The sequence below is a fragment of the Monodon monoceros genome, unplaced genomic scaffold (genome assembly GCF_005190385.1).
Source record: "Monodon monoceros isolate NGI ecotype Baffin Bay Population unplaced genomic scaffold, NGI_Narwhal_1 Super_Scaffold_13, whole genome shotgun sequence".
Lineage (NCBI taxonomy): Eukaryota > Metazoa > Chordata > Mammalia > Artiodactyla > Monodontidae > Monodon > Monodon monoceros.
In genome coordinates, this window is record NW_021703769.1 from 39,216,550 (window position 1) to 39,237,798 (window position 21,249).

The 21,249-nt window shown below is 39.8% G+C and overlaps 1 protein-coding gene across 4 annotated transcripts in view; it reads right to left on the reverse strand.

Moving 5' to 3' along the window:
* Positions 1-21,249, reverse strand: part of TASP1 (taspase 1) — a 235,932-nt gene that overhangs the window by 70,743 nt on the left and 143,940 nt on the right. For 3 of the 4 annotated variants that reach the window (XR_003793118.1, XM_029220390.1, XM_029220391.1), the window contains exon 11: positions 20,540-20,650. Coding sequence is in view for 3 of the 4 variants with exons in the window: in XM_029220390.1 (XP_029076223.1) it covers positions 20,540-20,650 (111 nt within the window). In the remaining variant the exon portion in view is untranslated. Of the gene's footprint in view, positions 1-19,635; positions 20,651-21,249 lie in introns of those variants that run through there. The other variant, XM_029220392.1, reaches the window with a different exon arrangement.

Here is a 21,249-nt window from a genome sequence, read left to right on the forward strand (position 1 = left end):
TGTCCCTCACAGCCTCAAATCTTCACTTTGGTCCTTAAGCGGACTAACATCCATGGTCCGTCATGATCATTAACTCCCTGCAGAATCAGCTATCGTGGCCTACTCTTGCCCATTATACTCCCCTGGCAAAACTCCAACCATAATTAAACCCTACCCCATGCCTGCATCCATAAGCTGAATTTGGCTGAAGAACAGCGGTACCATGCTAAGCACTCTCTTTAAATTCATGAGCACTAACCTCAATTGGGGCCTTTAATGCTGCCCAGTACTCATCATACATTTCCCAAGTACCGATCTATACTTTCTCATTTCTCCTCCAATTTCCAATATCTCCTCCTCCATCCTAACTCTGCAGCTGACCTTGCTTCCTAGTTCCCTGAGAAACATGGAAGCAACCAGAGAGAACCTCAGCAAGCTCCCACGACCCCTTGATTCAGGCACAGGGACTTCCTCTGGTTACTACAGATAAAACTGTTCAAGGTCATCGGCTCTGCCCATTCACTAGGTCCATCCCTTCTCACTCACCCCAGGACCTCACAATGGTGATTCACCCCCCACCTTCTCCCTCCCCAAACACACACAGCATTCTTTTGTCTCTCTCCTGGATCGTTCTCCTAGGTGACTTGCTCTTAATTTTTCCTATACAGAAAAACATATCATTTGTCTCCTACATAGACAAAACAAAACCCACTTCCCTCTCCAGCTGTTACTTCATTCTCTTCTTCCTTTTAAGAAAGGAAAAATTCCTTGAAAGATTCGTCTGTGCTCACTGTTTCCTATTTCTCTCCTCTCATTCTCTTTCCTTACCCACTCAAATTGGGATTTTTATCCCCATCACTGCACCCAAACCCTCTCTGCGAGGTCACCCACAACCTACATAGGGTGCTAAAGCCAAAGATTTATCCCCAGGGCCTCATCTTACTACTTGTCAGCAGCATTTAACCTGCTGACCACTCTTTCCTGCTGGAAGCACTTACTTTACTTGACTTCTAGGACTTCACAAACTCTAGACTTTCTCTAGGAAGAGTACCGGCTGCTCCTCCTCAGTCTCACTGCTGGTTCCTCCTCATCTCCTTGACCTTAATTCTGAAATATGCCAGAGCCATTCAACATCTTCTTTTATTTACATTCACTCCTCTGACGACCTCATGTAATCCATCACCTTAAAATATCATCTGTACCCTCTTGATTCTCACATTTATTTGAGCCCAGGCCTTCCCCGGAACTGGAGACTTGAATATGCAATTGCCTAATCAACACTTCCACTTGCGATTCAAAAAGCATCACCTGAAACTCCTGACTTTTGCCCCAAGACTTCAACTTCCTGGAGGCTTCCCCACATCAGTAAAAAGGAACTCCATTCCTTCAGCTCCCCAGGCCAAAAACCAAGTCATCTTTGATTCTCTTTATCCCTCACCCTATATCAACTGATTCACAAATCATGTTAGCTCTACCTGTAAAACCTACCAGAATTCAACCAATTCTTTCACTTCAACCAGCATCACTCTAGTCTAAGCTACTATAGTCTCTTGCTCAATATAGCCTCATAGCATCTGACTGGTCTCCCAGGTTCCACTCTGGACCCCCATAGTCTACTGACAGCACTGTAGCTAGAATGACCGTGTTAAAATGTAAGTCAGGTCATGCTGTTCTCCTTCTCAACACTTCCTATGGCTCCCATCTTACAATGGCTTATAAGTCCCGACATGATGGTCCGAGCCACCTCTTTGAGCTCATCCCCAACCCTTCTCCCCCTTGCTCACTCTGCTCAGGCCACCCTGATATTCTCAACCTCTCCAGACACATTGCAACCTCCTTTGCACCTGCTATTCTGGAATGTTCTTCCCTTCATGTGCCAAGTGGCTCTGTTCCTCACCTTTGGATTTTTGTTCAAATGTCTCTTTAAAAACCTCAAGTTCCTCTCCTGCACTTACTATCCATCTTTCCTACTTCATTTCCTCTGTAGCTCTTATTACTATACCATAGGCTGTGAGTTTTACTACGTATTTATTATCTGCCTGACTTGATAAAATGTAAATTCCATGAGAATATGGACTTTGCTTTATTCATCTCTATAGCCCCCAGGCCTGGTGTAATGCCTAAAATGTAGTGTATGCTCAAATACTTACTGAATGAATAAATAAATGCATGTTTTTGCAACTACCAAGATGGAAGGGCTCTTCTGGATGATCTAGGCCAGGGATTGGCAAACTTTTTCTGTAAAAGGCCAGACAGTAAATATTCTCAACTTTGCTGCTGTAATGTAAAAGCAGCCATAGATAGTATGTAAGCCAATCAGTGGGGCTGTGTTTTAATAAAATTTTCTTTCTACATGTGGCTAGCAGGATTTGACCTGTGGACCACAGTCTGTCAAACCCTGATGTAGATTTTTAGATCTGCTGCACTGAGCATTAAAGCCTTAACCACCAATTCTCCCAGAATTTATTAAACAGACTTCATAACTTCTAGAGCTAGAAAGGACCATCTAGACCAAGGATCATCTAATCCAACCCCTGTGGCAGACAGTAGATGTATACCTAGTATCCATTCTCTCCTTCTTTCTAACTAAAACAAGTCCAATTTTACTGAGGGGACAGTGATGGGCCCAGCTCAGAAATTTCTCAGTCTCTCTGTAGCTAGAAGTGACCACAGGACACAGTTCCGGCCAAGAAGACACAAAGAGAAGTTGAGTGGAGGGCCTTTTAGGAAAAGTCCTTTAATTCGCAGGTGACGCACTCCTTTTGCTCTTTACCCATTTCCCCTCTTCCTATTTAAAATGCAAATGTGATCCCAGGGAATGGTGAGAGCCACACCCTAATGGCAGCAGAGCAGGAGGAGAGGAAAGGGGGCAGGAACGTGGAAGACACAGTGGGGCAGGCCCTCTGGATGTCTTACGATGAGAGGAAAAATTAATCTCCGGATAAGCCATGATAAGTGGCTTTTAAAGGAAGGCTTTTAAAGAGAGAAGATAAATCTTTGGTTAAGCCACTATAAGTAGCTTTTAAAGAGAGAAAATGAATTATCCAAGACCCTAAAAGAGAATAGAGACTTGAACTGACCCTGACCCCCACTTCGGTAGCCTTCCTCTCATGCCGCTCCCCTCAGAGTAAATTCCTCCCACAAAATGCGATTCCATCCAAAGTAGACGACATGTGAATGAGACAAGCCTTGCTCCTATCCCAAAAAGATCATTTCCCAGCCTCAAATAACTTGGAATTCTGGAGATTTTATCTAGCTTCAGACATGGTTGGAGCCACACTGCTCATCCTATCATTTGCAACCTAAGCAGAAAGAGATGGTTCCTCCACAGAGCTGTGGCAGAAAAGCCCAAGGCAGGATTCTCATCGGCCTGACTTGGGTATTGGGCTCATCCTTGAACCAACCACTAGAGCCAGAAGGATTACTATTCTGATCTGCTTAAACTGGGTTACAGGCTCACCCCTGTGGCAGGAGAGATGGGTCAGCCCCACCCAAATGGGGTATGAATGGTTCCTCCCAGTAAAAAAGGGCTCTGACATCAGAAGACACGGGGAGGGGAGTGTTGAAGTGTGTACATGCATGTGCATGAGCGCACACACACACACACACACACACACACATCATTTTTGTGTGTGCCTACCCCAGGAAATTAAGAGATGTGGGTTGCAGGCTTAGCTCTCTGACTAGATGCAGGTCAGCAGGTTGACACATGACCTTTGGTTCTGAGTTTACCAATCGTGTACAAAAAGAAGATAACTTATCCAACATTAGCTTTAAGTTTTAAAAGATGGATTGAAGCAGGGTATTTGAAAAGTCTTTGAAAAGTATAAAGTGCTATATAAGTATGTAGGATTATTATAATTAGTGAACAAATGCAACTGATATAAAAGGAAAAGAAAATAAGAAATAGAAAAAGCATCCAAACCTATACAAATCTTTAAAACATCTGTTACTATGATAAGCACCAGAAAAGGCCTCAGATTGCAATCTTCCCAGACAGCAAGGACAGGCTCTCCTGTGCCCCACCTTCCGGGGACGACTAACAGGCCCATCATGTTCCTTCAAAAACAGCTTGCCTCATTCTACCCCCAGCCCTGTTCTAGTCATACCTCCTCACTCTGCTGATCTTTAAGAATCGAAATAATTTTCTAAAGTAACAATATACATATCATTTCAAATTTTAAATGACCTGGATAAATTGACGTATACATGGTCACTTGCTGTGGCATCTGTTTGCAATAGCAAAAGACTGAAACAACCTAAACGTCCACTAAAAGGTGACTAGATAATAAAATTATGACATATCCATATACAATGGATACTATGCAGCTGTTAAGAAGAATAAAGAAACTCTTATGCACTGATTCAGAGAGGACTGCCTAGATATAATTAGTGAAAAAAGGAAAGTGAAGGATTGGTATAGAGGTTGCTACCATTTGTGTAAAAGGCAAGAAAAGAACACTCACACCAGTCTACACCTAAATGCATGGGATTTCCCTGGTTGGATACATAAGTACCTTGGTTGCCTCTACAAAGAGGAGCTAGGTTGGCTGAAGGACAAAGTGTGGGAGGGACTTCTCCCCGCTTATCCTTTTGTATCTTTTGAATTTGTACCCTGTGAACATATTACCTTTGCACCAAATAAATAACAGACTGGTGGGATAATACAGCATAAACCTTATGGAAGGACAAACATACCACCAGGTCATACAGATCTCTATTAACTAACCACAGAGGTTGATGCACTTGGCTGCCAGAATAATTAACTCTAAGCTTAATAGTCTAACACAACAGCTGTGTTCACATAAGGTAGTGGCTAGAATATAACAATTACCCCACCATCCCCTACCAACCTCATGGTGGGGACCATGAAGCACACAGCCATCCAATATTTAAGCAAATTCATGATTCTATTAGCAAGAACAGACAATGGATAAGGTGACCAAATAGGTATTCAAACAAGAGCATCCCCCTCATTTAAGTATGTAAGGATGTATATATGTATGTAGCTGTACACAAACACACACACACACGTAAAATAAATGAGTGGCCAGATTTTCAACACACTCTCCATTTCACAGATACAGAGTGTATTCAGCCACAACTAACAGAAACCCAGACCTGCTGTAACTTAAACAACTTGGGGTTTACTTTTCCCACTGAACAAGTAGTCTGGAGGAAAGTGGCTTTTGCATTTGCAGCAGCAGGTTTACAGTGTCAAGCCCATGATTTCTATGATTCTCCTATCTGTCTCCTCCTGGCCACAAGATGGTTGCTCTTACTCCAGGCATCACATTTACATTCAGGACAGGAAGAAGGGAAAAGAGGTGATGTCAGTCCTTTTCATCAAGAAGACAAAAGGCTCTCCCAGAAACCCTCAAACAGACACTTGTGTCTTGTTAGTTTGACCCATATTATATGGCTGTTCCTAGCTGCAAGGGAGTCTTAAAATGTAAATAGTTTTTACAGTCTATGTAGTAGAGGCATGGAAGGGCAAAGGAAGTTGAGAATGACTACAGGACAAGCCAGCCCACAGTGTGTGCCACTCTGTGTGTGTACTCTGATAGGGTGCAAAAGTTAGCATGTAGAGGTGATTAATGAAATGTTACCCCTGACAGTTTATATTCTTTATTGCCTACCTTAAGAATATTTTTAAATGTGACAATATAATGGATTTTAGATTGGATGCGTAAGCTGAGAAGTGGAAGTAATAAGGGCTTCTCATAGATCCAGAAATAAAATATTAACCTACTAGTCATATATTTATACTTATGTGCTTCCCTATTAAAATTTAATCCTCCTATCAAATAAATGCACATCTAAAAGATAAACACATTTATTTTCTGTAGATTTCTCCTTAAATGTGTTTTCATTCATTTAATGAACTATGTTATAATTTTAATTAATTTCTCAGCATTTACAAACCAGTTCTGTTCCCTCAGCTTTGTTAAATAGTAAACAGTTTTGTTATAACTTAAGTCTCAAAGATTTGCTACTTTTATCATAAGCTTTCCTACAAAGAAAGTCAATTACCCCACAGAGTCACCATCAGCTTTCAGTGCAAAAGCACTACAGTCATAAATACTTTTTTCTGAGCCATTTGTATATGTCAAACATTACAACCCTTCATCTTAAATACTTCAGAAGATACTGCCTAAGAACAAGGACATCTTCTTACCTAGCCACAATAATATTATCATGTGTTTTTTCACAGAACTAGAATAATCCTAAAATTTATATGGAACCATAAAAGACCCAGGATTGCCAAAGCAATCCATTTATATGGAACCATAAAAGACCCAGGATTGCCAAAGCAATCTTGAGGAAAAAGAACAGAGCTGGAGGCATAACCCTCCCCGATTTCAGACATTATTACAAAGCTATTGTAATCAAAACAGCGTGGTATTGGAGAGAGCCCAGAAATAAACCCACACACCTACAGTCAATTAATCTATGACAAAGGAGGCAAGAATATACAATGGAGAAAAGACAGTCCCTTCAGCAAGGGGTGCTGGGAAAGCTGGACAGATGCACGTAAATCAATGAAGTTAGAACACACCCTCACACCATACACAAAAATAAACTCAAAATGACTTAAAGACTTAAATGTAAGACATGAAACTATAAAACTCCTAGAAGAGAACATAGGCAAAACATTCTCCTATATAAATCGTACCAATACCAAAGAGGGAAAGGGGGTGAGGGAGGGATAAATTAGGAGTTTGGGATTAGCAGATATAAACTACTATATATAAAAAAGATAAGCAACAAGGTCCTACTGTAGCACAGGGAACTATATTCAATATCCCATACGGAACCATAATGGAAAAAATATGAAAAACAATATATATACATATATATATGAATCACTTTGCTGCACACCAGAAACTAACACAACATGGTAATCAACTATACTTCAATAAAAAAATAAAATAATAAAAATAATTATCATATCTAAAACTATTAATAATAATTCTAATTAATAAGACTAATGTTTATAGTTTTAGTATTTATAAACAACATTTATGAATAATAAGTACCATCACTTAGTCTATTAAAATTTCTCCAATCATCTTAAAAAGGGTTTTTTTAAAAAAAAATCAAAGGCTAATCACTCCCAAATATTTTTGTTTAAAAAGCTATTGCTTCGGGCTTCCCTAGTGGCGCAGTGGTTGAGAGTCCGCCTGCCGATGCAGGGGATGTGGGTTCGTGCCCTGGTCCGGGAGGATCCCACATGCCGCAGAGCAGCTAGGCCCATGAGCCACGGCCGCTGAGCCTGCGCATCCAGAGCCTGTGCTCCGCAACAGGAGAGGCCACAACAGTGAGAGGCCCGCGTAATGCCAAAAAAAAAAAAAAAAAAAGCTATTGCTTCAAAATCATTCAACCAAAGGGAGTTAATTTCAACCTACATTATTTTTATTGGTTATCAGTCATTTGGTATTTGGTTCAGATTCTTTAAATACAGGTTTCTATTTTTATAAAATGGCCATTTGTTTTGCATCTTTGTATCTAAATAGTTACAGGATACAACAAGGAGCTCTTCAGAGCATTATATTTTACAGGAAAAAAAAAAAAGAAAAGAAGGGAAGGAAGACAGGCAGGATTGTTTCTGATCTTTAAAAAAAAAACCCTCTAAAATGCACACACAGACTAACAGCAAACCCATTCCAAATTTACCCCCCAAATACAATTACAGAATTCCTAATCACAAATTCAAATAATGAAGCCTGCTACTTGATTTAAGTGTTTTAAATAAATAAAAATCTGCTACTTAAAACAAATAAACAGAGAAGATACTCTGAGCTTACCCAATCTGAAACTGAAAATCAACCCAGAAATTAGGTAAATACCAGAAAATCATCAGTGTCATTGAGCCTCAGATGGTCCATGTGAGAAGCCCTCAGCGTGAGCTGCCCACGATTAATGCTAATGAATGGACTGGGTTTTACCACATTCACAGAAGGTTCAGAATAATGTTGTTTACATGCACTCTAGTCTTCCCTCATGAATATGTGGTTCTCACAGGCTCAAAAGTCATGGTTACTCTCAAATATCTGATGGCTTTTAAAAAATTAGGTTACAATGAGGGGAAGCAACTTCACAACCATAAAAACAATTCTAAAATCTATTACAACAATTATGGATTTCTTTATTTTACCCACATCCATCAAATGTAACTTAAGCCCGATTCAAACTAATCAGTCAGTATATGTACAACTCAGCCTTCAGCTTCATATGATTTAATTTTCCTTTCCTTCTTGCAACATTATAATTATGTGCTCTGAGTTTACTGTAACTAATATTAGTGATTTTTCTCCATGTGCTCACCGCGCAAGGAACAGACAAAAACCCTTTTTGATCACCTAATCAGTACCCTTTGGAGGAAAAACAAAGAATTCTGATATGGAAACAAAGATCTTTCTTTTTCTTTTTTTTTCTTTTTTTTTTTCCAGCATGGGATGCAACAAATTCTTTGAGTGGTTTTAATTAAATCCTAATACTTCATAAACATCTTTTAACATAAAATTCAAAATAAAGTACATATTGTGAGTAGCTCAGCAGCTCCTAATTCTGTGATGGCACCAACCTTTATAATCAAGTCCACAGGACCTAAATCTGGCCACCTTTGAAATCAAATAGACCAGCAACAAAACTATGGGTTTTTTTAAAGTAACGTGACACTGCTTACAGAGTTGTTTTGTTTTGTTTTTCCGTTTTTAGTACTGTGCTTATTATTTGCTTTCCAACCAAATAATATTACCAAATTATTTCCAGTTATCAAAATTTGGTAGCTAATTTAAATGGTCTTTTCTTTTTTTCCCAAAAGGCTTGAGTAAGAACACATTTGCTGTTGTTGACACAGTCATCCCCTGCTATTTCAAAAGTTGCAAGTATCCAAAATATATGGGATTTCCAGGCTCTAAGAGAAGACTAGAGGTCTTATGTAAACAGGAAACCTAGGCCAGAGGGAGAAAACCAGCGTGGGCTGTGAATGCACAAAGCCCTACAAAGTCACACTTCTATTGCCGGCTACCCACTTCCACTTATTCTGGTAAGTCCATTTTGTTAATCTGCTGCTGATCAATTCTGTTAGTAATTTAATACAATCACAAGTTTTTCTTTTTTTCTTATTTGTAAGAGGAGAGGAAGAAGAGAAAAATGATTGAGCTCCCTAGGACAGGATGACCCAGCTTTATCTCAAGACTCTCCTTTAAGAACAAGGCATAGGCCACTTCAAAGAATGTAACCTCTGGGTTTCTTGGAAATTGTGATGATTCTCTTTATGACACTCAACACGCACTGTAAAAACAAATTTGGGAGTTATTCAATTTAACAAGCAGATGAACTATTTATTTTCAAATGATGATTACCCGGGTCAATAAATGGGAGTTTTAACCATTCATTTTGGCCAAAGAAAGAAAACAATATCTCAGATTCTTACCACTTTCAACAATTCCACTGAGTATAATCTAACCAATCACTCTTCCTATTCTCCAACCTCCTAGCTTACAGCACAAGCTTTCTGCACCTTGTTTTAAATGAGATATATGATTATTTCTTAAGCCTCTATTAAAAAAAAAAAAAAAGTATGTCACTCTAAGAGGTATTTCAGAGTTCAGCACAACAACTCCCCAAAAAGAGACAAGCAAAAAGCATTCAATTCTGCCATTAGCTTCCTAAAGAACATTCCTAAAGGCCCTTAGAAAACCACACACATTTCTAAAATGATTGTCAACCTTGTAGTCACTTGCTATCTTTCCTTTTGTCCCCATTCCACTCACTCAAGTTTATTCTGATTTGTAAAATCTCTATACACTTAAAAATATTCTGGGATTCTATATATGTATCTTATGTCACATGGGAAAAAAAAATATGATTGATTTTGCAACTTGGTGACCCTCCATGAGATATACGCCTGTTAAAGAAGAAAAAAGATGAAAGGCAAAGTATTATTCTTCAATAAGTTTGTGTGCTACTGGTGCATGGTTTACATGCAAAGTTGTCGATGCCAGTCATCTATGGAATCTAACCCACCTAGCTTGTCACCAAGGCTGAAAGACTATCATTTCTGGTCCTACTTCTTTCCAGCTGCTGAGTGAAGTTCTTTTCTTACCCTGCCACTGAACATGCTTGAAAGTTGATTCATACCCTCCAAATGCCTAGACCTAAAAGGTTTTTCTTGATATTCCTTTATATCTCTAAACACATGGAAACTCCTTGGTTATCTCAAAAAATTCCTTCTGTCTTTGGCTTCCAGATGAGTGTCCTCCTCGGTCGCATCTTTTCTCCCTCGTTCCTGTCTCCTCACAGGATACTCTTTCCACCCACCCTGAGGGCAGACACCCTCTAAGGTTTTTACCTTCTCATTCATTCATTCACTCCACAAATGTTCTCATTGCTAGACACTCTTCTAGCTGCTGGGGAGACAGAAATGGGGGAAAATAACAGTCAAAATCTCTGCTGTCATAGAGTTTATGCCGTGCTGAAGAGAGACAATAATAAAAAAGTACAGAATAAAACAAGTGCCAAGAAGAAACACAAACCAGAGTAAGAGAAGTTAAAATTTTAGGTAGGGTGGTTAGGAGAGACCTCCTTGAGGAGATGACGTGCAAGCAGATCTAGCTTCCTCAGCGGGATCATTCATTCTGTGAAAGACACCATAAATTCCGAAGACAAGCCCAGAGTCTCAACTTCCCTCTCAAGCTCCAGGCCCATATATCCAACTGACTGTCTTGCCTACAAACACCTCTATGCCAACATACGAGTCAAAATCAACCCCATGGAACATGTCCAATGTTCCATGCATGACATTCTTATAATCTCTTATTGGCCTTGTAATTCCAAGTCCAGGAGACTCAAAACAAGGACCTACTGTATAATACAGGGACCTCTGCTCAATATTATGTAACAACCTAAATGGGAAAAGAATTTGAAAAAGAATAGATACATGTATATGTATAACTGAATCACTTTGCTGGACACCTGAAACTAACACAACACTGTTAATCAACTATACTCCAATATAAAATTAAAAGTTAAAAAAAAAAAAAACTCCAGTTACTTTGATGCCTCTTTCACTGCATCCATCCCATTCAATCAACATCAAGAATCTCAAAGATTCTCTCTTTGAGAGTAGTCTCTGGCACCTAACTCTCCTTTGATCCACTCTAGCTCTGTTTCTCTAATTGCCATGCCCTTCAAATTAGTAGCTTCACCTACAGGGCCTCCCTCCTCCAATCCATCCCATATCCTACTGTAACATTCCACTGCCAAAGCCTTATGTGGCTCTCTCCACTTCAGTAAGTCCAATTTTGGGGTTTTCTTTTTCATTTATAATTACACCACTCTCCCTAATATACTCTGTCCACTTGTTAAGTCAGATCATTTGCTGCTCACAAAACCAGTCCTAGATTTTCCCTCCTGCAGGTACCTCATTCTTGACACTCTCCTCAATCTACCAGATATGACATCTCTTCCTCTGCTTCTTTTTTTTTTTTGCAGTACGCGGGCCTCTCACTGCCGTGGCCTCTCCCGTTGCGGAGCACAGGCTCCGGATGCGCAGGCTCAGTGGCCATGGCTCACGGGCCCAGCCTCTCCGCGGCATGTGGGATCTTCCCGGACCGGGGCATGAACTCGTGTCCCCTGCATCGGCAGGCGGACTCTCAACCACTGCGCCACCAGGGAAGCCCCTCTGCTTCTTTTGAACTCTGCTTTTCCTACTTTACCATATTAAGAGTTTAATTATGAAGTTTTTCATAAAACACGAAAATTATATGGAACATATAATTTATGAAGCATATTAATAGAACAAATGTCCATTAATCCACTAAACAACTAGAAAAATCCAACACTACTAATACCGTTGAGACTCCCTAGGTATTCTCTCCCAAAGGAAACCACTACCCTGAATTATTTTCCAATAACTTCCTGTTCTCTTTTATAGTTTTACCATATGTGCATGTATAATGAAATAGTGTCTGGTTTTGCAAAGTTATACTAATTGTGGCAACACTGACTGCAGTCCTTTGCGAACTGTATTTTTAACTTAGTATTATGATTTTAAGGTTTATTCATATGGATGTGTGTCTTTGTAATCCATTCATTTTCACTGCCACACAGTATTCTCCTGCTGATGGATGTTAGAATGGTTTCCATTTTTTTGTTGTTAAGAAAAAGCCATGCTGTACATGTTCCTGTGTGTGTCACCCAGGGCACATGTTCGTAGTCAGGACTAGGATTTCTGGGTTGTGGGGCATGCACGTGTTCCACTTCTCATGAATATTTTTCCAAAATGATTATACCTACTTAAAAACAGCAATGTCTAAAATATTTATTTCATATTTTCTACCTAGTGATTCTAATATCTAAAGTCTTTGGTAGTCTGGTTAAAGTTTCTATTGACATACTTTCTCTCATGGTAACTCTACTTCATGTGTGTTTCATTTTAATTTAAGTTTTTATTTTGAATTCATAGTTGAGCACTTCTTTGAGATCTGAGTTGAAAGAGTATTGCTTCAGGAAGGATTTTCATTTACTTGTGTCAAGCCCCTGGGAGCTTCATATAACTAGGACAATCTTAAACGAAGATTCTCACCCATTCATTGGAAAATGTGATTTTGCCATTAATATTTTGTCCAGCATTGTTAGATTACTTGCAGTCAAAGGTTCCAGGATCTCCATCTGATGAAACTGCCAGGAATGGAAGTCCCCTATATTTCCTGAACTTTAGTATGAAACTTATTGCATCTTACTTTTTATTTACTGTACATTTGCCTTTTTTCTTCTCCTAGATTGCAAATTCCTTGACAGTAAGGTTGATATGGTGTATTTATCTGTGTATCTGTCACAGTAGCCAGCAAAGTACATTCATGACTTTCATGAATATTTATTAAATAAAAACACATTAAAAATTCTGAAAAGGCTTCCTTGGTGGTGCAGTGGTTGAGAGTCCGCCTGCCGATGCAGGGGACACGGGTTCGTGCCCCGGTCCGGGAAGATCCCACATGCCTCGGAGCGGCTGGGCCCATGAGCCATGGCCGCTGAGCCTGTGCATCCGGAGCCTGTGCTCCGCAACGGGAGAGGCCACGGCAGTGAGAGGCCCGCGTACCGCAAAAAAAAAAAAAAATTCTGCAAGTATTTTTAAAACCCTAAGGCCCAAGAATTAGTGACAAATAATGCTTTGGGATGCCTAATTTATTATTTTCCTGATTTTGCAATTTGGACATGTGAGTATAACACGCTACATATATCACAATGTTTATGATAATGAAGGAGAAACATCTTTGATTTTTTGAATTGGTTTAAAAAAAATACGTTCTCTTACGAAAAAGATTTTAGTGTTTGAAAAAAAGAAATGTGCATGAAGAATAGGAGAAAAGTCTTGTAAAAATCCAAAAATGCACTACTGGTAAAGAGACAAGTATATATTTTAAGTTTTCTAAATTATAAAGAAACTCATGAAACATAATATATGACCTCAGATAAGACGTTAAAATGTGTAATGACAATGTACTTTTGTTCCTCCTATCAAAGCTAATGCTTATGAATTATCAGGGTTTTAGCTAAGAATTTGGTCATTAAAAGAAAATATTTATCAAATATAATTTCTCAAGTTGGCAGAAAACCACAAGAGTGGACTCCCTTCAATCTCAATTTTTGATGGCATTCTGCATTTGACAGTAAACCTATGATGTCAGAAAGAGTGTAAGCATTCCCCAAAGGGATAAAATAAAAGAACATAGAGCAAAAGCTTCTTTTTTAAATCGTAATACTATATACCACATAGAATTTTTCAATAATAGTCACATAGACTGTAGGTTGATGATACCAACAAGTTAGCTTAGAAATTCAAAGAGAAGAAAAGGGAAATTTGGTTTTTACAGGTAGCATTTTATCAACCATTATATTTAGTAGACAGCCAAACCAACTAAAAAAAGTACTATGACATTACTTGTTGAGAACTGGGCAGTAAGCTATAAGGCCACCCTGAAGTTCACATACCACACATGCAGCCACAGTTTGCATGAAAAAGGAATAATTCATGAAACCAAGTTTATTCAAAAATAACCATGAATAGGAAAAGTCACATCTGAATCATTGTAAGAGCTTTTATATGTGTGTGTCTGTGTGTGTCTGTGTGTGTGTAATTTAAAAAGCTCAACTAAAAAGGAAATCTATTTATTTCTTTTCCTTACTTAACTAAGCATTCAGTCTATAATCAGCTGGTTAGCATGAAGTATTATTAAGGAACTATTTTTACAGTACCCATTTTTATGGATTTTGTACGTTACACAAACAGTGGGTTTTTAAAAAAAAAAAATGCACAAATCGGTTATTCTGTTTTACGCTTCCTACATTAAGTCAAACCAAAGCTCTGGATCTTGGCATAATGGTAATACAAGTGGAAACGAAAACATTTTAATCTTCAAAATGTCTTTCAATTTTACTCTATCACATTAAAGCCTCATTTATCAAAAATAGATTTTTAAAAGAACCCTACATTTAAGATAATTTCAGAGTTTGTTTCAAACTACAAAAAAAAACTGGAAAAATCTTTATTTTAATAAGTTGCTGACTACTTTAGAAAAAATACATAAAAACAAATGATTTAATCCAGTGTAAAATTACTTTTTTAAAAATCCCTCATTATTGCAGAAGGTCACAGATATCAAACATAACATCACTCAAAAAGAGAGGGTTATTTTAAAATTCTGTACAAATGGTTATTGCTGTGTCATTTTAGAATATTTTATTTAAGGTAATTTTACCATTAATAAAAGTTAAATGTCAATTAAAAGAAAATCACCCAAACAGTACAACAGAAAAATGGTCTAAAGCTATTAGCAGATAATTCACAGATTAATATAAAAGGTCAAGTTATATTTGAAAATTTACTCATCAGAAAAAGACAAATTAAAACTGGAAACCATTTTTTTTAATCCTTGATTATAGAAAAAAATTTTTAATGTGAAAATAACCGTTGGAAAAAGACTGTGGAGGAGACTTCTGGTTTCTGGTCCAGCATGTAATGACTTCAGAGGTCACCGCTCTATCCTAACAAGTAAAAAGCTAAAGAAACTGAAAAATCAACAACTCTTCTTAGATCCGTCAGAAAAGTGAGATCAAAAGGTAAACAACTTCCCCTACAACTGGAGAGACAGACAGTCATATATAGAGAATCACAGCATCAGAGCAGAGCCTCATGAGCAGAAACTGCCACAGGAACCAGTGCCTGGGCAGGAAAACCAGAACTGTGACTGAAGAACCGCCGGAGTCTTGGAATAAGTCTGTCCTGATTATTATATAAAATGTTTCTAAGTATATACTGCAGTGAGAATCTCTAGATATATTATTTATGCAAATCTTCTTTTTGTTTAAGAAAAAACAAAGGAAGCAAGAAAGGAAGAGTATCGTGATGCCTTTCCACAAAACCAAGGAAGTGGTGGCTAGCTTACCACAGCCATCACCAGAAAGGATTTCGACCAAATCACCTTAATAGAAACTTCCGATCCACCTTTAATAGCTTTAATTTATAGTTTCAACTAAGGACTAAATTGCTTTACGACTGTACTTTCACACACACAGTTTAGATTGGCCTGTGAACAAACCAGGGACCAAATAGAATTTTGGAGCTAGAAAGGACTTTGGGGACCATCGAGCTAGGCCCCCTCGTTTTATACACGAGGAAACTGAGAACAAAGAGGCTTGTCCTAAAACCAACAGCTAATTTCATCACTGTTAAAACAGGAAAGAACCAGACCTTGCTTCTCATCCAGGTCCCTGGTAAATTCAATTTATTTCACTCTAATCACTTTGTAAATATCATCCATGCTTCTTGATAGTTCCCAAGTGGTCCCAGAAATTTTTGATTTTCCAATCCCAAGTCACCTGATTAAAAAGAACCACATATTTACAGGTGTAATACGGTACAGAATTCATAAAACTTAGCATGGTGGAGGAATTTAGAAACTGTCTCTTGTCTAACTTTTTTTTTTTTTAAGAAAACAAAACAGAACTTAAGTAACTTGATAGATTCAGTGAGTCAGACACAGAGTTAAGAGTGGAACTCAGCTGTCTTAACTCCCAGGACACTGTTTTTCTGTATTCCACATTTTATTTTGCTTAAAAAGCGGGGGGGGGGGCAGTGTGACCTTGCAGAATGAACACCCACTGACTAACCAGGTGACTTTGGACAAGTCACTGAACTATTGCAAAATAAGTTTCTTCAACGATTTAGTGAGCAGGGTTGATGAGTTCTGAAATTTCTGATTCCTTTCCAAGAGTCTGGAATTTTTAAGATGAGTGTTCAATATGCATTAGGTCATGGGATCCAGTGGAAAAATGAAGTACTACAGCCCAACTCTCTGAGGAGTTTCAAGAGTTATACAAAGAGGACAACAAAGCATCAGAAGAGAAAGGAGTGGAGCTCAGGAACTCCTCAGCATGGACCCAAATCTGGAGGTGTACAACTAGCTAGTGAATCTGTGGTTTCAGACACAGTAAAGAGTTCAGGTCACTCTCAACAAGGAGAAAATTACCATGGGCCGTCATCACACACCCATTGCAGGGTTCCCAGGAACTGAACTTCTCCTGAGTGTCGAGTTTTCACCTCTGGTGAAAACTGGTATAGCTGGGCAACTAATAGCAAATTACACAGGCTGTTCAGGCCAAGAATTTGGTTTCCCTTAAAAACAGCACTCCACGATGGTAATTGTTAAAACAAAAGAACAAGGAGACTCAAGTCTGATTCTGATATATTTGAAGATGTAGTAACATGAACATCATCAACCTTTTTCTGAAAGATCACCGAAGGCAGACCTCAAAGTCCATTCCTAATGCATTCCTCAGCTCACAATTTGCCATCAAGTGATTCTTACCAGCATGCATGTAGTTCATACCGTTATTTATGTTTTCATGACCTCAGGTCAAATAACTGGAAGAAAGCACCTGTATAAAATCTCTTCATATTGAAATTTTTTCTAGTTATTCACTCTGTTCTTCCTTCAGATAAATCCAGTCGTTTCTTGCCTATAATCTGTTTTTCTTTCTCTCTCTACCCTAAAAATCTTTCCTAAGAGGGCATGATACGTATTAAAGGCCTAAGCAACAATGCTTATAAATCTGAGGAAGTAATTCAGTATTTTTTTAATAAATTTATGTATTTATTTATATTTTTTCATTTTTGGCTGCATTGGGTCTTTGCTGCTGCAGGCGGGCTTTCTCTAGTTGCGGCGAGCGGGGCCTACTCTTTGTTGTGGTGTGCAGGCTTCTCGTTGCAGTGGCTTCTCTTGTTGAGGAGCACAGGCTCTAGGGGCACGGGCTTCAGCAGTTGTGGCTTGCGGGCTCTAGAGCGCAGGCTCAGTAGTTGTGGCACATGGGCTTAGTTGCTCCACGGCATGTGGGATCTTCCCAGACCAGGGCTCAAACCTGTGTCCCCTGCATTGGCAGGCAGATTCTTAACCACTGCGCCACCAGGGCAGTCCAGTAATTCCGTTTTATTCCCATCCCTGGAATGCCCCATCTATCCCATCAGTTGCATGCTTATATTATAAAACTTATATTTTATCCTTGAGTGGATTTTCATAAATTCTAAGTAGAGACAGCTTTGAGATGAAAAGTGTTTTAAACAGGTAAAGCCTAAATTTTGGCAAATAGTTTGGGGCAACCCTTGCTTAGCCAGGTCCCCACCAGTATCCTAAGGGTAGGCTGGGGTAGGGGTGTGACTGGACACCTTGACATTTTTGGGAAAACTAGAAGAAAAGCATTGATTCCTGGTATGGGTTTCTGTTCCTCTTCCCAAGCTGGTGAGGGTGGAAGAAAAAGAGGAGCCAGTGACAAAGCCCTAGGTTCAGAGGATCCAAGAACAGATGAGGCTTAAAGGAACAGGAAGCCAGGTAGGGATGTTGCCCATTGCCATGCCACCTTCAGGCCGGTAAGGCTCTCTAGGAATAGAGTGGAAAAGTAGCCTGATATGCTTGGGCCAAGAGGGCTTCACAATCCCCTTATTATTCTATGTTTTCAGACCACCTGACCCCATTACCACTAGCATCTGCTGTCAGTGGACGCTATGTGTACTGCAGAAGCCAGAGGTTACAACAAGACCACAGACACCATAGTGAATTCATCAGGGAGAGAGGCCAGTGACCCATGGGGAGGTGGAGCGCGAGCCCCATCCCAGCACAAGCCAACAGAGGGAAGAGGGCGGCCATGAGCCAGATGGTCCCTCCACAGTGACACAGAAAGTCCCTGGAATCCAGATGCCACCCAACGAAGACAAAATGGCAGCAAAACAAATATAAAGTGCCATGTAAAAAGAGACCAGGCTTACATGGAGAGGACTAACAGAACGAGGGCAAGGAGTCAGGCATTAAACCGAGTTAGAGAACATTAAAAGAGTTACAACAGGCACCCTGCCTGCACTGTCCACCATGGGCTGGGGAGAAGAGTCAATGTAGGTGTGGGACATCTGGTAAAGTCTGCCCCAGACACAGGCCCAGGACGCAGCCCTGCTGTGACCTGGCAGGCTGGGCCCTGTCGACATGGAAACCAGAGGTCCCCAGTGGTTACACACAGGTGCCCATCGGGACTCCCTGGGCCAGGCCCTGCACAGCCTGCACACAGCCCTTGTGGCCCAGGTGGTCACACACTGAGCATTCGTCCCCTCTGCAGGGGCCCTGTGGCCTCTGTGTCCTGCAGTCCTGTGTCCTCTGCACGCCCCCTTGATGCTGGGCTCCCACGGCATACCCAGCCACCAGGTGCTGATTATCTGTTCCCCATCTACACTGCACTCCGGAGGGTGGCCTATTGTTTGCCCAGCAACTCCAGACCAGTCCCAGCCAGGCCAAACTAGTGAACTTCTCTGCTACCTGCTGAACCACACCTTCTCCAACAAGGTCTGAGCCCCTCCCAAGCATGTCCTTCCCTGGACACTCTCAGATCTAGGGCACCACAGAGAGCTTCCTTACAGCCTCCAGTTACTCTTTCATCATAGTTAACAATTCCTTATATTAAACTCCTCCTGATTAACCTAATGTATGGTTTCTACCTCCTGACTGGACCCAGAGGGCTACATACTCCTAGCAGCAAAATCTATCAATATTTCCACTTTCTCCATGGACCCCTCCCTCAAAATCACAATTTCCTCTCCATGGCCTGGACCATTCCAGCCCCTAATGTCGGTCTCCTATAGAGATGGTCTTGGACAACCTGAGATCTACTTTATAAACCCTCCCCTAAAACATCATTTTATTGATCAACTTAAGAATACATAAGGGTTCTCTCCTTTCTATCAGATCGAACATGAACTCCTACACAGAGATTTTAAGGTCCTCGGGACCTGGCCTCACCTGGCCTATCCAGCCCCGCTGCATATCAGGAACACTGCCCTCTAGGTAAGAGTCATGCAGGTGTCGAGCCCTCACCACGCCTAACCCCACTGTCATGTCTGTGCTCACACTCCTTTCTTCCCCACCTTTCCCGGCCTCCCAGGGCCAATTCTAGGAGTTCATCATCCATGAATCCTTTTCAGGTGATTTCTTCCTACGGTTTCATCTGTGTTGTCCTCACCACATAATTAGCACCTTATATTATCCTGTCTTGATTCTCTACGTGGAGACACCCCCCAGATTAACCCTGTGATACTCTTCCCCTCATTTATGTGTTCATGGCTTATTACCCTAACTTGTTTTTTGGGTTTTTTTTTTTGTTTTTTATGGGATAGGGTTGCTGGGAGGAGTTAGAGGAGGCGTCTTTTTTTTTTTAATTCAATTTTATTTATTTATTCATTTATTTATTTTAATTTTTGGCCATGCTGTGTGGCATGTGGGATCTTAGTTCCCCAACCAGGGATCGAACCCACGCTCCCTGCCTTGGGAGCACGGAGTCTTAACCACTGGACCGCCAGGTAAGTCCCCCTTATTTTTAACTACATTTTATATTTTTTATACAACTTCACAAGCCTTTACCATAGTGGTAAGCTCAATGTTAAATGATGGGAAAAACCCGAGTCAAATAGTTTTAATCCACAGTAACAGTTATCTACAGGGCCATTGCGAGGCTACACAAAATCTTCCTGCATATTAGAAAAAGCCATCCCTTCCTCCAACCAGACGCAGCCTCACATCAGGTTATATGGGTTTGGCAAATGGAGCCAGGCCAGATTTCAACTCAACCCTAGACAACTGTGTGTGGCAGCACTGGATTCATGAATACAACACTAACTGTTTTTAAAAAAGAGTCAAATTGTATTACAGAAAAACTTTTAAATGAGGTTGCCCCTTGAATTTTGTTTTAGTAGAATTTTATTCCACTGTGTATGACTCTAATCCTGGACAGTGTCTCACAACTTGGGCATTACAGTGGTTATATGGTAAATTTCATGCAGTAGTAGCTATTTTGATGGAATTTCTTTTCACAGCCAATGTTAACTTAGGGTCTAAGTCCATGCTAAACCCTGGACCTAGGTCTAGCAGTACAAATGTGGCACCTGACTCATGAAGCTTACAGCTCAGAGGAACAACCTCTATTTACAAGGAAGTAATTTTCTTAATGTTATACTTACTGATAAACTTGTTTTGCATAGTTTCCAGCAGAGCTTGGTGGGCATCTTCAGCTTGTAAAGCGTGTGAACATTCTCTAGCCAGTATGGTGCGCACAAGATGCTCTCCACATCCTAGAAAGCCAAGGAAACCAAGAACGGTTGAGGAAAGGCAGTACTAAACATCCTTCTTGTCTTACTAGCATTAAACCACCCCTATGCACCACTGAAGTAGTTATGTTGGAGAATAATTCAGTGAGGGATGAAATGATTTCTACGAGCAATCTAGTAATTTTAGTAAAGAGATTTGACAGAGACTAAAGAAACACATGTCTAATCTTAAAAGGAAACAAAGAAAAGTAAAAGGAAACCCCTTTTTCATAGGAATTATTCACATAATATGTGAATTTAGACTCTCTACCTAGGAACCACCTAGGGTTCTGTTTCATTTCCATTGCTGTATAACCACAAAAAACTGTTTTATAATTTCTGTACAATAGGCCCTTGTTGGTTATTTATTTTATATATGGTAGTGAATATATTTTAATCAAAAGTTCTTAAATTTATGAAATTTAAACCAACACAAACTGATATAATACACATTTTCTGTTTGGCTAGTATGTACTGTGACAGACATTAGGCACTAACAACAAATCTCCCTTAAAAATGTTATCTGTAATTGTTAAATCATGTTGGTGCCATTCATTTCAGAAATTTTCTCTGCATATGTACAC